The sequence below is a fragment of the Chamaea fasciata genome, unplaced genomic scaffold (genome assembly GCF_029207755.1).
Source record: "Chamaea fasciata isolate MVZ Bird 193981 ecotype frontalis unplaced genomic scaffold, bChaFas1.0.hap1 SCAF_15, whole genome shotgun sequence".
NCBI classification, from domain to species: Eukaryota; Metazoa; Chordata; class Aves; order Passeriformes; family Sylviidae; genus Chamaea; species Chamaea fasciata.
The window spans coordinates 16150219-16167346 of NW_027094100.1; the positions used below are offsets into that span (position 1 = coordinate 16150219).

Genomic DNA, 17128 nt, shown 5'->3' on the forward strand with positions numbered 1-17128 from the left:
GCGAAGAGAGAGAGACTTCCATCAACAGGTTTCTCACTCATTCTCAGTGAGAAATGCTTTTTCTTGTCCCAGGGCTTGGGTGAGAAGTTACATATTATCCATGGTAAGGAGAGACTGTCTATGGACCCTTCCTTTGGTGAAGTCTCTAGATCTGTGATAACCATGTGAGCTGGGAAGGGTTAGAGCGGGAGTGTTGGGGGTGTGGTGTATGAGGAGGCACTGGTGGAGACATGGCATGCATTTTGTTGATCCCCAGGGTCATTGCTGGCCTTAGGAACATGAGTCAAGAGGAGTCTTATGATTTTATAATGTGTGGTTTGGACTCAAATGGCCTAGTCTGGGTTCGGTATTCTTTTGCATGCGCAGCGGTAGTCACACATCTTGTGAGGAGTCCATGTGCTGAAGAACAGTGATGTTGCCTTTGAGTTACTGCCTGGATTAGTGGGTCTTTGCCAGAGCTTGTAACCATTTCTCGCCTATATAACACTTTACACAGGTTCAAATAATTGGGAGGAACAGGACAATCTTAGTTGTGATGCTTGAGATCTGATCAACTGTGCCCACAACTTTTCTTCTAATGATGTCCATATGCAAAATTTGCAGCTTTCCTGTTATGTTCAGACAGAGAGAAGTAGTCTGTGTATGCAGAGACAGGGCTTGTGCTGGACTTCACTGTGATATAGTTCAAAATGAATGAATGAATTGTTTAAAGTTCTGTTTGTCCTAGTAGATGAGGCCCACAGCTGTGGTTCCAAGCTCTTGTTTTATCTTACTCTCAAGGAAATGACTGTCTGGGGTGACCTCCTGTGTGAGGCCTCCTGTGCATTAGTTACAATCAAGTTTCATGTGTTGTGTCTATACTAGAGTTGACACAATCTGAAATGTGAGGCCATGATTGATACTCTTCTGGTGTTTTCCCATCCTTGGCTGGGTTGATTAATTTTTTTTTTGGACGATTGGTTTTGTTTGGGTTGGGTGGGTTTTTTGCTTCTTTTCTTGTCAAGGAGTAAAGCTGATCCTCATTGTGCCTCACAATCCTGAAAACTCCAAACCATACAATTATCCCATAGGGAGAGTATCTCTCATCCATACCTTGGAGCTGTACATGTAATCATAGAATCAGAGAAACACAGAATCATGGAATGCTTTATGTTGAAAGGGGCCTTAAAGATCATCTCATTCCAACTCCTGTGCCATGGGAGATCTTCCACCAGACCAGGTTGCTCAGAGCCCCACCCAGCCTGACCTTGTATATTTCATTAAAGAAATACAACTTAATAAATATATGTTTCTCCAATATGTTGTTTACTCTGTGGCCAAGATACAGACAAAATTTTGGTGTGTGTTGGTGGTAAGACTAAAGACTGTGAAGGCAGAGTGAGGTGGGTGACTTCTGTGCCAGGAAAATTGGTGAATCCATGTGGGTTTGGCGTAGAAATGGTTTGATTTCATGCTTGATCCCAAATTCAGTACCATTTCTGTTCTGTTCTGATCCTGGTTTCTGTGTCATGAAAGACAATGACAGTCCTCAACAGTAACATTTTCCACATTAACTGTTCATGTAGAACCATAATTCTTGGCTAGAACACCTAATTAATGGTGTGTGTGAAACTTCCATTATCCATCTCTATCTCTATGCAGGATTGTGATATCGAATTTCTTCACAGTTGTAATTACACTTTTCTTCAGGCCTTTGTTTCTAGGCTGAGTTGCGGCTCATTTTCACAATTCTGGTCAGTATTTGTAAATTTGAAACAGTGACAACTGTTGTTCAAAAAACCCTTCCTTCAGCCACCTAGGCAAGAGCTGTCTGTGTGGGAATGGGAAGAATAGGAAGCAGAAGCTGAAAGAGAATGTGCTGTAATTTGTCAGAAGATAGAACTTGAGAGAGAGGCTGCTGAGAAGCTCTTTACAATGATGGTTTCAGAACTGTGCAAGGTGAGCAGGCCTGCAGTAGAAAAAGTTGCTGAGGAGAGGACTAATCCTTCCAATGAAGCCACCTGTCCTGCTGTCCAGTGTAAGTGTTTAGGGCCACACTTGCAGCTTGAGACCTCAGTGACTTGTAGGTGCTCTGAGGGATGAATTTTAAGGCCTGAAATCAAGGCCTAGAAGGCTTCACTGTGAGCATGTCTGACAGCTTGCTGTCTTCTAATGCCTCCTCATCTTCTCTGACTCGTGTTTTCGGTTTTATGACCATTTTTGCCATTTTGATTTTCCTTGATTTACTCTGTATGTGGCTATGTTTACTATTATCAACAACCAATAATTTTTTAGCAATGTATGGTGTGTTCATGTCTGTTGTTCTTGTCCCAGTGGGACTGGAAAGCAGGAGATATGAGAGTGACTTCGTGTTCTGTTATTGCTGGGAGAAATAGATGTAAATATTACTTTAGTAGATGTTGCATCTGGAAAAGAGCACGTGATAAAGACGGGCAGGAGATTCCCTCTAAGGCAATGCTTTGATGAGCCATTCTCTGTTGGATGACTGCTAACCTTTCAGTATGGTTGTTTATCATTTGTGTGCTTTAGAATCCTTCAGTTCCTTCTCCTCATGATGGTGAGCAGACAAATGTACCAACCTTCTGGGTGTGCCTGCCGTCCGTTATCATCTCATGATAAATTTGACTAGTGAGGAGACAGCCACAAGCAACCCCTTCCAGCTGCATGACATAGGAGAAAAATAAGAGAGAGGAGCTCTGTGTGTGAGGCTCAAGAAGAAGTCAGTCATTAACTGGTTTGTCGTATGTCATAGATAACACAAGCCTGGGCCTGATGGAGTACAGTGTGATTTGAGTTGCTTCTGTAGAGAAAGTGAGGCCTACAAAATGTTATTGCATCTGTTGACTTTCATATGTTTCTAACTCTTGCACTGCTTGTTGTCATGAGCTCAACCTCAGCATGTCTGATCCCATGTGGAAGGTCTCCTCTGTCCCAATTGTCCAAGTGCAGGGGGAGTTCCCACCCAAACCTGTGATGTTTACAGCTGTAAAGAGGAAGGGTTTCATAAGCACATGTGTGCTCACCCAGGAACACTTTGTCTGTAGTGTGAAAATGCAGAAGCATCTCTGCTGCAGTTGTCAAAGTGCAGAGCGGCCACCCAGCCCAGCCAAGGTTTCCATAAACAGACCAGGGGCCAGAAGGAGAACCTGTGCAGCGTCTCCCACGTCATCACCCAGAGGAATGTTCATCACCCAGAGGAACGTGCTGGGAAATCGTCTGGAGTTTGTTAAATGGCTGAGGAACAGGCTGGGTAGTCACCTCCAAAGAGTTACAGGCAGTGGGTCAATGTCCAGGTGGACAGCAGTAAGTTGTGTTGTCCCTCCAGGGTCCTTCCTGGGACCTTCAGTACTATTTAGTACCTTCATGGACAATGGGATGGAGTGCACCTTCAGAATATTTTCGGCTGACACCAATTTGAGTTCATTGCTGAGAGGGCAGAGATGCCAGCGAGGGATGGGCTGGAGAAGTGACCCCGTGCAACCATCATGAAGTTGAACAGGGCAAAGTGCAAGGCCCTGCCCCTGGGTTAGGGCAATCCCCAGTTTAAAGGGAGAGTAGGGGATAGGGAACAGCTTAGCAGAGAAGTACTTTTGGTGATTGGTGGGTGAAAAGATGGAACATGAGCCACCAGTGGGCACCTGCTGCTCAAATTGACCTGCACTGCGTAACAAGTTCTCTGCCCAGCAGGTCTAAGGATGTCCTTTCCCCACTCTAAACTCTTTTTTTCTTTTTCTTTTTTTTTTTTTTTTTTTTTTTTTTTTTTTTTTTGAGATCATAGTCTGCATGCAGATCATGGGTCAATATCCCAAATGGACATATTGGAATCCCCAGAAGGATCATGGAAGTGGTCTGAAGGTTGAAACATCTCTGCTTTGCAGAAGGATTGAAAGAGTTTAGGTCTTTGGTCATGGAGACAGGATAATTCTGTGTGGAAGCTTCAAAGTTTTTTTTGCTGTTTCAATTTATGAATAGGCCTAAAGGAAATATTGACAGAGCTCTTTATATCAGGGCCAGTGATCAGAGGACAGCAGACAAGTGTTTTTAACTAAAAGAAGGGAGGTTTTGATTAGGAGAAAGTTTTACAGTGTGAGTTGTGAGAAAATGGAATATATTGCCAGAGAACTTATGGATATGCCTCCAACGTTCAAGTCTAGCAGGAAGTGTTCATGGTCATGACAGAGGTGTAGGTTAAATGACCCTTAAAGAAAAGTTGAAGTTGTGAAATTGAAAACATTGTTTAGCACTATGAATGACTCAGCGTTGCTTTGACCTTTCCACTGTCAGGCGCTCAGATCTGGAGATGCAGATGAAACAACTTTAACGAGTCAGAAACAAAAGAGATACATAGCAAGTATGCTATCTTGGCATAGGAGTTGCTTACATTGCCGAAGACTGATCTCTATCTCAGATTAATTTATCCCAGGTAATGAAGGGACAATTCAAGACGTGAAAAACGGCTAAAAAAGCTCTCGTCCTCCTCCATATATTATCGTTTATTGCTCCAGTAGATGCGCTGTGTTTTTATTAAGAGCAGGTAAATTCCGTTCTTTACTGCCCTGCCATGAATGTTTCCTTCTGACTGTTCAAAGTGACTCGAAAAAATGCCCTAAAAGTCCCGGACAGCACATCTCAGATAGAACCGCCTTAGAGTCGAATTAACTAAGAGCTTCTCCGCTCGCTGTGTGCGATGGAGGAGAGACCCCGCTGGCGGCGCAGCCCCGAGCCCCGCCCAAAGCCGGGCCCCCTGGAGCGCGGCCATCCGGCGGCTGCAGTGGCGTCGCGGCGCCTCCGGGTGTCGCTGTTGGCCGCCGCCGAGCGGCGCTGGAGCCGCGGCCGCCGCAGCGTCCTGCCCCCGCAGGCTGCTCGCTCGCCCGGCGCCGGCCACAGCGCCAGCGGCCCCGCCAGCACCAGCAGCAGCGGCGGCGGAAAGAGGGGGCGAAAGGCGGCGCTTGTCGGGGAGCAGCGGCGTCCGAGGCGGCCCTTGCGGGCCGGCTGCGCTGCGGCGGGCCGAGCGGGCTGTAGTGAGAGCGAGAGCGGCTGGAAGGGAGGCGGGGCAGCGGCAGGAGTCCGGCAGGAGCGCGGCGAGCTGTGGCCACAGAGAATGGCGGTGAGGCGGCGGCAGAGGCGCGGGCCGGGCGGCGGGCGAGCGCTGCTGGGCGCGGTGCTGCTGTGCGTGTGGTGGCGGGCGGCGGCCGAGCGGGTCCGCTACGCCATCCCCGAGGAGCTGGGCAGAGGCTCGCTGGTGGGGCCGCTGGCGCGGGACCTGGGGCTCAGCGCGGACGAGCTGCCGGCGCGCAAGCTGCAGGTGGCGTCTGCCGGCAAGAAGCAGCTGAAATACTTCTCTGTGAATGAGGAGAACGGGAACCTGTACGTGAACGAGAGACTGGACCGGGAGGAGATGTGCGGCGAGTCGGCGACCTGCTCCGTCAGCTTCGAGGCTTTGGTGCACAACCCGCTGAATGTTTTCCATGTCGAAGTGGACATCCAGGACGTGAATGACAACACACCGCGCTTTCTGCGAAACAAATTTCAGCTGGAAATTAACGAGTTTACTTCTCCCGGCGCCCGGTTTTACTTGGGCATGGCAGAGGATCCGGACGTGGGCAGTAACTCGCTGCAGGGCTATGAGCTGGAGGCCAACGGGTATTTCACGGTGGAGGTCAAAGAGAGCCAAGATGGCAAAAAATTCGCGGATCTGGTGCTGCGCCATTCGCTGGACCGGGAGAGCGAGCCGAACCTGCGGCTGATGCTGACTGCAATGGACGGCGGCGACCCGCCCCGGACTGGCACCGCCCAGCTCTGGATCAACGTCACCGACGCCAATGACAACCCACCCGTGTTCGCGCAGGACCGGTACCGCGTCAGCCTGCGCGAGGACGCGCCTCCTGGATCTATAGTTCTGAACGTCTCTGCCTCTGATGCTGATGCCGGCACCAACGCCCACATCACCTACGGCTTCGGAGAAATGTCGGCTAAGGAGCTTCAGAAGTTCGCGGTGGATGCCCAGAGAGGAATGATCACGCTGCAGGAGTCGCTGGATTTCGAGGATACGCGCACATTCAGCCTGGCTGTGGAGGCGACGGATGGAGGGGGTTTGGTGGCCCACTGCAAGGTGGAGGTGGAGGTGCTGGACGTGAATGACAATCCTCCAGAGATAACAGTTCTGTCCCTCTCGAGCCCGGTGCCGGAGGACGCGCCATCCGGCACCGTAGTGGCTCTCCTGAACGTACGTGACCCGGACTCCGGGGAGAACGGTCAGGTGTCGTGCGAGCTGTCGGGGGAGGCGCCGCTGTCGATCGTGGCGTCGCCGGGCGGCTCGTACAAGGTGGTGACGGCGAGCGCGCTGGACCGCGAGCAGGCGGCCGAGCACCGCGTGACGGTGGTGGCCCGGGACCGGGGCAGGCCGGCGCTGCGCAGCAGCGCGGAGCTGGTGCTGGAGGTGTCGGACGTGAACGACAACGCGCCGGTGTTCGAGGAGGCGGCGTACAGCGCGTACGTGGCGGAGAACAACGCGGCGGGCGCGCTGGTGCTGCGCGTGCAGGCGCGGGACGCGGACGCGGGCGCCAACGGGCGCGTGAGCTACTGGCTGGCGGGCGGCAGCGCGGGCGCGGCGGGCGCGGCGCCGCCGGTGTCGGTGGAGGCGCGGAGCGGCGCGCTGTACGCGCAGCGCTCTTTCGACTACGAGCGGTGCCGCGAGTTCGCGGTGGAGGTGCGGGCGCAGGACGGCGGCGCGCCGGCGCGCAGCTCCACGGCCACGGTGCGCGTCTTCGTGCTGGACCGCAACGACAACGCGCCGCGGGTGCTGTGGCCGGCGGCGGGCGCGGGGGCCGCGGCGCCGGGAGAGGCGGCGGCGGCGACTCCTTTCGAGGTGGTTCCGCGTTCGGCCGAGGCCGGCTACCTGGTGGCCAAGGTGGTGGCGGTGGACGCGGACGCGGGGCGCAACGCGTGGCTGTCGTACGAGCTGGTGCAGGCGTCGGAGCCGGCGCTGTTCCGCGTGGGGCTGCACAGCGGCGAGGTGCGCACGGCGCGCGCCGTGTCCGAGCGGGACGCGGCCAAGCAGCGTGTGGTGGCCGTGGTGAAGGACCACGGGCAGCCGGCGCTGTCGGCCACGGCCACGCTGCACGTGGTGCTGGCCGAGAGCTTGCAGGAGGCGCTGCCGGAGCTGAGCGAGCGGGCGGCGGGCGCCGAGGCGCCGGCGGCCGAGCTGCAGTTCTACCTGGTGCTGGCGCTGGCGCTGCTGTCGGCGCTCTTGGTGCTGAGCGTGGCGCTGGCCGTGCTGGCGCGGCTGCGCCGGGCCGGGCCGCCCGCCGTGCTGCGCTGCCTGGGCGCGCAGCGCTTCTCGGTGGCCGGCGCCGCCTTCCCGGCCGACTTCTGCGAGGGCACCTTGCCCTACTCCTACAACCTGTGCGTGGCGGCGCCGGCCCGCGCCGTGCCCGAGGCCGCTTGGCCGCCGCCGCCGCCGGTGCCCATCCTGTCGGCGGAGGAGCTTCTGGGCGGGGATTCCTGCGAGAAGCCGAGCCTGAGCGGCAGCGCCGTCGTGGGAGAGGCGCCCGCCGTTGCCGACGTACCGCAGGTCTGTAAAGGGTGGGCTCCTTCCTTTCTCCGGCTTTCCTGAAGGTCGTTGCTTTTGCCCTGGTTTTGTCTGGGTCGTGTCGATTTGGTGTTCTCATCTATGTCTCTGTGTAGCTGCCGAAGTTTTTGATTCTTCCTTGGTAACTCCTTTACCTGAAAAGCTTTGACTAACTCCCGTTTGAGGTAGAAAGATTGCTTTTCCGTGTTTCCCGGTGGTTTGTTTTGTTGTTTTCTTTTTTTTTTTTTTGGGGGGGGGGTTGTTTTTTGTTTTGCTTTTTTTTTTTTTTTTTTTTTTTTTCCTTGTGAGTTGCACTTTCCTATCTGCGGAGTGGATTGAAATGAGGAAGGAATTGTCCTCCGTCCAGGGAGACCAGGACGGACTTGGTTCTTCATAGGTCAAACGTTCAATTTCCGGGGAGATATTCTGTGGTCAACGTTTGACCTCGAAAAATTAGAATGTGTTAGCAATATTGAAAACAGGTGTGTATTTAGTGGAAGGAGAAGGGCTGGTTCTTCGAGACGGAATCGGGGAAAAAGAGACAAGCACTGACACGTGGTGTTGGAGATTTTTCCGTCTTGGCTGATCTGTTCAGAAAGGGAGTGGTTGGATAAGGAGTATAGATTTACACTCTTCCGTTCGTTGAAATTTCTACTCTTCCTATCAGATTTGGAAAGGAAACGAATGTGGAAAAATCCGTTCTCCATGCTGAGTGAAAAGATATTGTCACCCGTTTTGGGGAGAATGCAGTGGTGAGACTAGTTGGCTTCATTTTTGTGGCTGACAGTTCGCTCTATTTTGCTCTTCGTGATGTGCATTTCATACCGTGGTGAGAGTGTTGAATGTTTCGTGTTTCAGAGAATTTTTGTCTATTCTATTTACATACTTCAGGGAATTCAGTAGAACTCGGGTATATCGAGAACGGCAGATTTTTGGTCTTCTGTTTACTAGGCAAGCTATCTAAATATGAAGTGATCAAGTATCATGGAGATTGTCTAAGCGATTGTTTAGGCTCTTGAATCAATTCATTTGCACATGGATTAGTGGTCAGCACAGATTCAAGGGCACAGCTGTACTTTTGTTTTATGTTTCTATAATTCTTTTCCTGAAAACACATCATACCAACGTCCTCAAGAGATACTTAGATGAATAGTTTACTAACGAGCTTCAATGCTTTACACATGGACTTCAGGAAAAAGGAAACTCTGAATGACTTGATTAAATGCAAATCTGTATAAACTAAGGAAACACTAGGTTTATCTTAGAAAGTATTCTCAACTATTTGAAGTCCTGAAACTTCTCTTTGAGAGTTTTAGCTGCATCTTTGTCTGTATCTGTAATTCAGTCCTGTAACAATTAGCTCCCTGACTTCAAGAAGCATGCAATTAGTCTCGCCCCGCTTGTGTTAATGAACGTGATAACTCTGGTCTTTCGGGATGCGGTTATCTTCCCGTTTTCTCTCTGAGAGCCTGTTGTTGAAGATCCCTTTGAAAAAAAAAGGATAAGACTAACAATAAGTTATAGGATAATGTACGAAAAATGTGTTTTAATTAAGATATAATGACAATAGGAAGACATATGTTTCCCGTGCAGTAGAAGAAGCGCGCCACGGAATGCCTCTGCCTTCCTCTCGATCATGATGCCCTGGAGGATCAAATCAGAGATGGGCTGAAGAAAAGGGGAGGCAGGAGATCGGCGCTGGACGAAAAGCGACGTCTCGGTGGCTCCTGTCCCGTGTGTGCAGCAGGGCCGGCGGGCAGCGCTGGGCAGCGCTCGGTGGCTGCAGTGCCGGGAGGAGGCTGCGGGCGCCGCTGTTGACCGAGAGGAGCGAGAGGAAGCTCGGAGCGCTACCGGCAGCCCCGCCCGCTGCGAAGCGGCTCGCTCGCTTGCTGGCTCTCTGTCCGACCGTGCGGGCCGCGATCGTCCCCTTGGTGCCGGTCCATTCTGCAGGCAGGGACCGGCGGCAGCGCAGGGTGCAGAAGCTGAGAACATTGAGCGGCAGCGGGAGTCGGATCGGCGGTGTTGCGGTGCCGGCGGTGCCGCGGCGGAGATGTGCGCGGCGGGGAGGCGCTGGGGCCGGCGGCAGCGAGCTCTGCTCTGGGCCGTCCTGCTGGCGGCGTGGGAGGCGGCGTGGGGGCAGCTGCGCTACTCGGTGCCCGAGGAGATGCCCAAGGGCTCGTTCGTGGGCGACGTGGCCAAGGACCTGGGGCTGCAGCTGCCGGCGCTCCGAGATCGGGGCGTTCGTATCTTGGACAAAGGTAGGACCCAGCATTTCGCTCTGCACGGGAAGACGGGACATTTAGTGACGGCGGAGAGGATCGACAGAGAGCAGCTATGCGAGAGTGTGCAGCAATGCGTGCTGAGCTGTGAGCTGATAGTGGAGGGGGTGATGCAGGTGTACGGAATCGAAGTCGAGATAACGGATATTAACGACAACGAACCCAGCTTTCGACAGGCAGAAACAGAGCTGAGGATGTATGAGACAACAACCAAGGGCTCGCGGTTTCCCCTGCCAGACGCACATGATCCTGACTCGGGCCGGAATTCCCTGCAGAGCTACGAGCTGAGCGGCGACGAGCACTTCTCGCTGGCCGTGCAGGCGGGCCCCGGCGGCGATCAGCGTCCCGAGCTGGTGTTGGCGAAGGCGCTGGACCGGGAGGAGGCGGCGTTTCACGAGCTGGTGCTGAGGGCGAGTGACGGCGGCGATCCGGCCCGGACGGGCACGGCTCGGATCAGAGTGACGGTGCTGGACGCGAACGACAACGCGCCCATGTTCAGCCAGGCGGAGTACACGGTGCGTGTGCCCGAGGACGTGCCCGTGGGCTCCGTCCTCGTCACCGTCAGGGCCACGGACGCCGATGAGGGACTGAACGGGGACGTGAAATACTCGTTTAAGAAAATTACAGAGAAAGCATCGCAGATTTTACAGCTAGATGCTGACACAGGAGCAATCACTCTCTTGCGGAGCCTGGACTTCGAGGAAGGCGATTCCTACCAACTGGAGGTGCAGGCAAATGACGGGGGAGCTCTTTTCGACACGGCGACTGTTGTGGTTACCATAACGGATGTCAATGACAATGCCCCTGAACTCACAATATCCTCGACTCTAAATGAGATCTCTGAGGATGCCCCGTCAGGGACCGTGGTCGCCCTGCTGCATGTGCAGGACCGCGACTCGGGGGAGAACGGTGAGATTCGGTGCTCGCTGGATGAGGGCGTCCCGTTCCGACTGGAGAAAACATTTAAGGATTTCTACCGTGTGGTGACAGCGAGAGAGCTGGACCGAGAGCAGGTGTCGGAGTACAACGTGACGGTGCGGGCGGCCGACGGCGGGTCGCCGGCGCTGCAGAGCAGCGCGGTGCTGGCGCTGCGGGTGCTGGACGTGAACGACAACGCGCCGGTGTTCGCGGAGGAGCGCTACAGCGCGCGGCTGGCGGAGAACAACGCGGCGGGCGCGCTGGTGCTGAGGGTGCGCGCCACGGACGCGGACTGGGGGCAGAACGCGCGCGTGCGCTACCGGCTGTCGGAGGGGCGGGTGCGGGGCGCGCCGCTGTCGTCGTACGTGTCGGTGCAGGCGGAGACGGGCGCGCTGTACGCGCTGCGCTCCTTGGACTACGAGCAGGTGCGCGAGCTGCAGCTGTGGGTGCGTGCGGAGGACGGCGGCGCGCCGGCGCTGAGCAGCAACGTGTCGGTGCGGCTGCAGATCGTGGACGAGAACGACAACGCGCCGCAGGTGCTGTACCCGCCGGCGGCTCCCGCGGCGGGCTCGGGCGGGCCGTGGTCGGGCGTGGAGCTGGCGCCGCGCTGGTCGGAGCCCGGCGCGCTGGTGGCCAAGGTGGTGGCGGTGGACGCGGACGCGGGGCAGAACGCGTGGCTGTCGTACGAGCTGGCCAAGGCCACGGAGCCGGGGCTGTTCCGCGTGGGGCTGCACAGCGGCGAGGTGCGCACGGCGCGCTCCCCGCTGGCCCGCGACGCGGCGCGCCAGAGCCTGGTGGTGGTGGTGAAGGACCACGGGCGGCCGGCGCTGTCGGCCACGGCCACGCTGAGCGTGGTGCTGGCCGAGAGCGTGGCCGAGCTGCTGGCCGAGCTGGGCAGCGCGGCCGAGGCGGCGGCGCCGGCCGAGGCGGCCGGCAGCCTGACGCGCTGGCTGGTGCTGGCCGTGGCCGCCGTGTCGTGCCTCTTCGTGGCCTTCCTGCTGCTGCTGCTGGCGCTGCGCCTGCGCCGCTGGCGCCGCCAGCACCTGCTGCCGCCCGACAGCGGCGCCCTGCGCGGCGTGCCCGTGTCGCACTTCGTGGGCATCGACGGCGTGCGCGCCTTCCTGCAGTCCTACTCGCACGACGTGTCGCTCACGGCCGACTCGCGCAAGAGCCAGCTGCGCTTCTCGGGCGCCAGCTGCTGCGACACCCTCCCGGCCCGCCCGCTGCCCGACGAGCCCGCGCCGCTGCTCGGGGAGGAGGATGTGGCCGCCGCCCTCCCCGCGGATCCCGCCGCTCCCTCGCTCCCGGTGAGTTCCTCGGGCAATATAGCCTCCGCGGCGCTTTCCGCTTCTGCTCTGCGATTCTTGCCTTCCCCGTGGTCTGTTTCCTGTGCACGGAGGTTTACTGAGAAGTACAGCAGAGCTTTGTTCATTTTGGTGTTTTGTTCTGGTGCCTCTTGCCGAGGGAGGTGGGGGTCCGTGCTCTGCTTTCCGGGTCTTTGGGGAGGTGGATGTATTGAGTCTGATAGTGCCTAGAGGTTTGTATGAGTGTTTGTGATTTCATGGGGTACTAAGCAGTTTTTATGCCATGGCATGTGTAATACCCCTGTTCCTTTCAGTATTAGCTGTTCTGACTGGATGGGTTGCATAAGTAGCAAGTTGAGGTTTTCATTCTTAGCTGGTTCAGGTGTCTTCCCAAGCCTACATCTGCTTGATTGGGATGAGAGTATCTCTACTGTAATCTCGACTGCTCTGAGTGTAACTTCACTGCTCATGCTTTGTACTCTTGTCAGCCTTTTTGTATAAATTGTGGTGAGTAGGAAATATCTTTGCATTCGTCTGATCCTTCAGGAGAATGGGCCGCATACAGCCGCTCCCTTGATGATGTCTGTGTGACTGATATGAAGATGAAGGAGTCTCTTGAAAGGCTCCCACCGATGGGTGGTTGTAGGTGGAGGAGAAAATAGCGGAGGGACTGGCAGAGGTGCTTTGTTGGTTTGCTGTCTTTAAAGGCTGAGCTCTGCCAAGTATAACTAGGTGTGCCTTGGGTGTAAAGTACGGGTGTTGGCAAGAGCCTTGGCGGGGGTGGGAGGGGAAAGATTCAAGGGGTAGAGTTAGTCATGAGGAGAGGGTGATTGGTCCTGTACAGACATTCACTGACCCAAGCTCTCCTGGAGCACTGCTCCTGTTTTCCTTTGAGAAGTCTGAGGTGTCTCCACAGAAGAGAAGTGAGCAGAGAAATGCAGCTTCCTTTGCACAGAGACCAAGGTCATGTGGGAGCTTTGGGAAGAGCATTTGGTGCATTCACTGTTTGGTAAACACCTATATTACCTACTGTTAGTAGGTACCTGTTACCTACTCTTAGTTACATGATCGAGAAGAGTGTGTCATGATTTGTTCCTTTCTGTAGCTGTTTGCTCCCTTCCTTGCTCTTTGATGGTCTGAAGATGATTCTTTCTCCCTGCAAGTGTGTGGAGGATCGGGTCAGTTGTATTTGCCCGGCTGTTCTGTACATGCCTTTCATGTTTACAGATCGAAGAGGACTTTCACAGGCGTTTCTTTAGCATGTCCCTGTTATCAATGCTTTTGTTTGTGCATGCACATGGTGAAGAGTCAAATATTAGCCATGGGAAGGAGACGTCTGAGCAGCTTCTCTTTTGGTGGAGTCTCTCTGCCCGGTTTGAAGATCTGTGATAATGATGTGAGGCGTGAAGAGTTAGAGGGGATGGGTTGGCATGCACTGTATGAGGAGGTACTGGTGGAAAATGGCATGTGTTGTGTTGACTCCTAGGATTTATACCTGGTATTCTGAAAATACCTCTGAAGAAGTCTTATTTTTTGACATTGATTGGTTTGGACTCGAATTGCCCAGCTTTGGGTTCAGCATGGTTTTGCATTAAGAGTGATGACATGACACAGCCTTCAGAGAGCTCGTGTGTGATGTTTTCTTTGAGCTGATACTCTGATGGCTGGGTCTTTAACAGACCTGGTAAGAACTCATGGTCTTTATAGGATTTTGCATTTCTTCAAAGTCTTGGGAGGAATAGAATAATCTTTGTTGTGATGCTTGGGATCTGAGAAGTTGTGTGTGCAGCTTTTCTTTCAACAGAATTTGTCTTCCAATTTAATTTTCCTTTAGTGTGATGTTTGGCACAGGGAAAGATTTTGATCTGTCCAGAGACAGGGCCTGTGCAGGAGAGTGAAGTGGCTAAAAAAAGGTATAAATGTGCAGTTTGTCCTGGATTTTAGATGAGGCCCGGAGCTGTGGTTGTAAGCCTTTTTGTTTTCAGGGTCCAAGATATGACTGTATCTGGGGTGTATGGTGTGACCTCCTGTGTGAGCATGACTACTTTTTACAAACTAATTTCCTTTGTGAACCTGTGACAGCTGACACAATCTGAAATGGGAATCTTTGGTTCATGCACTTCTGAGGGTTTCTAAATCTTTTTGTGTTTTATTTGTTTGTTCATTTCTTGTGAAGGAGTAAGGCTAGACCTCCTTTTGCCTGGCAATCCTGCAAAGAAATAAAAGCTGGTGAAGCTGATGAGGAGCACAGGAGTTGTTTAATCTCAGAAAAGAGGAGGCCCAGGGAGGACCTCATTGCTGTTCATAATCACTTGAAATGAGGTTGTCATGAAGTGGGTGCTGGTCTCTTCTGCCATGTCTCAAGTGAAAGGCCAAGAAGAAATGGCGTTAAGTTGTGCCAGGGGAGGTTCAGATGAGATATTTGAATATTTTTCTCTGAAAGAATGGTCAGGCACTGGAATGACTTGCCCAGAGAGGTGGTGGAGTCACCATCACTAGAAGTGTTTGAGAGGCTTCTGGATGTAGCTCTTGGAGATCTTGTGCTTGATTATGGTGGTGCTGGTCTGGAGTAGATGACTTTGAAGGTCTCTTCCAGCTTTGATGATTCTGTGATTGTGTGAAACACTAAAAGATGTCTCATAATTATCAGGGTGGGAGAGCAGGTCTCATCCATACCTTGAAGGTGGACATCAGCTAAGTTTATGTTTCCCTCAAACGGGACTGAATGAAATGCTCTTTACCCTGTGGCTGATGAATGGTTAGAAGCTGGGTGTTGTCCATGATGCCAAAAAAAAGGGCTTTGGATGCAGAGCCAGGAGATGGAGAAACTGGCTTTGAATTCAGAAAATCGATGTGTCAGGGTGTCTTTGTCTGGAAAACGGTTTGATTTCAGGCCTCATGCCAAGGCCATTGCTGAGGTCTGTGCTGTTTACTTTGATCCTGATATCCCTGTCCTGAAAGGCAATGCCTCTCCTCCAGCAGTAAAGTATTTCCTGAAAACCATGGAGGTAGACCCACGATGCATGTGTAGAATGGCTTATAATTCCTTTATGAAAATTTCATTACTCATTTGTAACTCCCAGGAATATAATGATGTAATGTCTTTATAGTTGCAATTAGACTTTCAGGTTTTTGCTTCCTGTAAGGTCTTGGTCTTTCTACCAATTTCTGGTGAGTGCTTCTTCTTTTGTAATTATGACTCTGATTTGGCAGCAAATACCTAATTGAACCACCAAGGACAGAACTGGGTGTGTGAGGCATGTGAATGAAAAGGAAGACGTGGATCTGTTGTAATTTCTTAGAAGGGTGAAGTTGAGAAAGAGGCCTCTGGTATTTCATCTCTTTGGGAGGTCACCAAATAGAATTGCTGAGAGCTGACGATTATTTTTGGTAATGAACCCCACTAGTATGCAGTCCAGTGTAAGAGTTTAGGGCTGCGCTTGCACCTTGAGGCCTCAGTGACTTCCAGGTGTTCACAGAGATGAATTCCAATGCCCACAGTGAAGATCAAGAAAATTTCCTGGTGAATTTCTCCAGCTACCCCTTGTCTTCGAATGCTTCCTTGCAATACTTGTTTGATGCATGTTTTGCTTTCCTTTTTTTTTTTTTTTTTTCATTCATGATTTTCTTTTCTTGTGAGGGTTTCATTGTGATTATCCACTTTGGTTCATTCAGCAATGCATCCTGTATTAGTGTCTCTTGTCCATGCTACAGCAGGTGTGAAAGGTTTGAGGTACCTTTGAGTTCTGTTACTGTTGGGGTGAAGGGAGGTAAACATCACCTTAGCAGTATCTCTGTGGAACACTGTGTGATAAAAGAGGGCAGGAGATTTCCTCTGAGCCATTAGTTAGATGAGCCATTCTCTGTTGGATGACTGCTAATCTTTTAGTTTGGTTGTTTATCCTTCATGTGTTTTAGAATCCTTCAGTTTCTTATCAGAATGCTGACGGGCAGATAATTTTACCTGCCTTCTTGATACGATAATGGTGCTTTATTCCATCATGATAAATTTTGCCAGTGATGTTAAGGAGCAGTAGCAAAGAAACAGGTGTGCAGCATGGGAGAGAAGACAGGAGACCTCTGTATGTGAGAGTATAGAAGAACAAATGGTAATTTCCCTTGTCTGTGGAATGTGATACATAACATATGCTTGTGCCTGATGGAGTGCCATGCAATTGGAATTGCTTTTGGTCAGTAAGTGTGGCCTACAAAATGTTGATGCACTTGGTCTGTACATTTCCACGTGGTTCTAACTTTTGTTTGTGTTCATGAGGTCAACTTGAGTGTGTCTGATCTTATGTGGAAGGTCTCCTCTGTGCCAACTGCCCAAGTGCAGTTCCCACACACACCTGTGATGTTTACCGCTGTAAAGAGGAAGGTTTCATAACCACATGTGTGCTCACCCTGGTACACTTTGTTTGTAGTGTAAAAATGCAGAAACATCTCTGCTGCAGTCCTCAAAGTGCAGAGTGGCCACCGAGACCAGCCAAGACTTCCATGAACAGATCAGGAACCAGTGTGAGAATGTGCGCAGAGTGTCTCCCACCCAATCACCCAGACCATGCTGGGCACACACCCTGAGGCTGTTAAATGGCTGAGGAACAGGCTGGATAGTCTCTTCCCAGGAACTTTAGACCCTTGGACTCCATGTCCAAGTGGAAATCAGTAGTTTGTGATGTCTATACTGGGATCAATGCTAATCAGTACCTTCATAGACAGCGGGATCAAGCACACCCTCAGGAAATTTGCATCTGACACCAAGCTGAGTTGATCAGTGAGAGGTCAGGGATGATGTTTATTGATCAGCTGGAGCAGTGGACCTGTACAAACTTCCTGAAGTTCAAGAAGGCCAAGTGCAAGGTCCTGCACACGGTTCAGGGCAATCCCTAGTTTAAATAGAGAGTGGTGGAGTGAGAGCAGCCTTACAGAGAAGTGTTTTGGGTGGCTGAAAAATGGGTCATGAGCTGGGAATGTCCACTTGCTGCCCAGATTTCATCCAGACTTGCATAACATGCAGAATGATCAGCAAGAAGAGGTAGGTGGTCTTTCCCCTCTAC

The 17128-nt window shown here is 52.5% G+C and overlaps 2 protein-coding genes across 2 annotated transcripts; both read left to right on the forward strand.

Moving 5' to 3' along the window:
• Positions 1-4802: 4802 nt before the first annotated feature.
• Positions 4803-7615, forward strand: LOC136297526 (protocadherin gamma-B5-like). Its single transcript, XM_066197467.1, has one exon. The coding sequence runs from the start codon at positions 5102-5104 to the stop codon at positions 7613-7615; it is 2514 nt and encodes an 837-aa protein (XP_066053564.1). The 5' UTR covers positions 4803-5101.
• Positions 7616-9534: 1919 nt separating this feature from the next.
• On the forward strand, positions 9535-16961 carry LOC136297527 (protocadherin gamma-A10-like). The gene is made up of 3 exons (XM_066197468.1): positions 9535-12074; positions 16496-16597; positions 16878-16961. The coding sequence occupies exons 1-3, from the start codon at positions 9621-9623 to the stop codon at positions 16959-16961; spliced, it is 2640 nt and encodes an 879-aa protein (XP_066053565.1). The 5' UTR covers positions 9535-9620.
• The last annotated feature ends 167 nt before the right edge of the window (positions 16962-17128 follow it).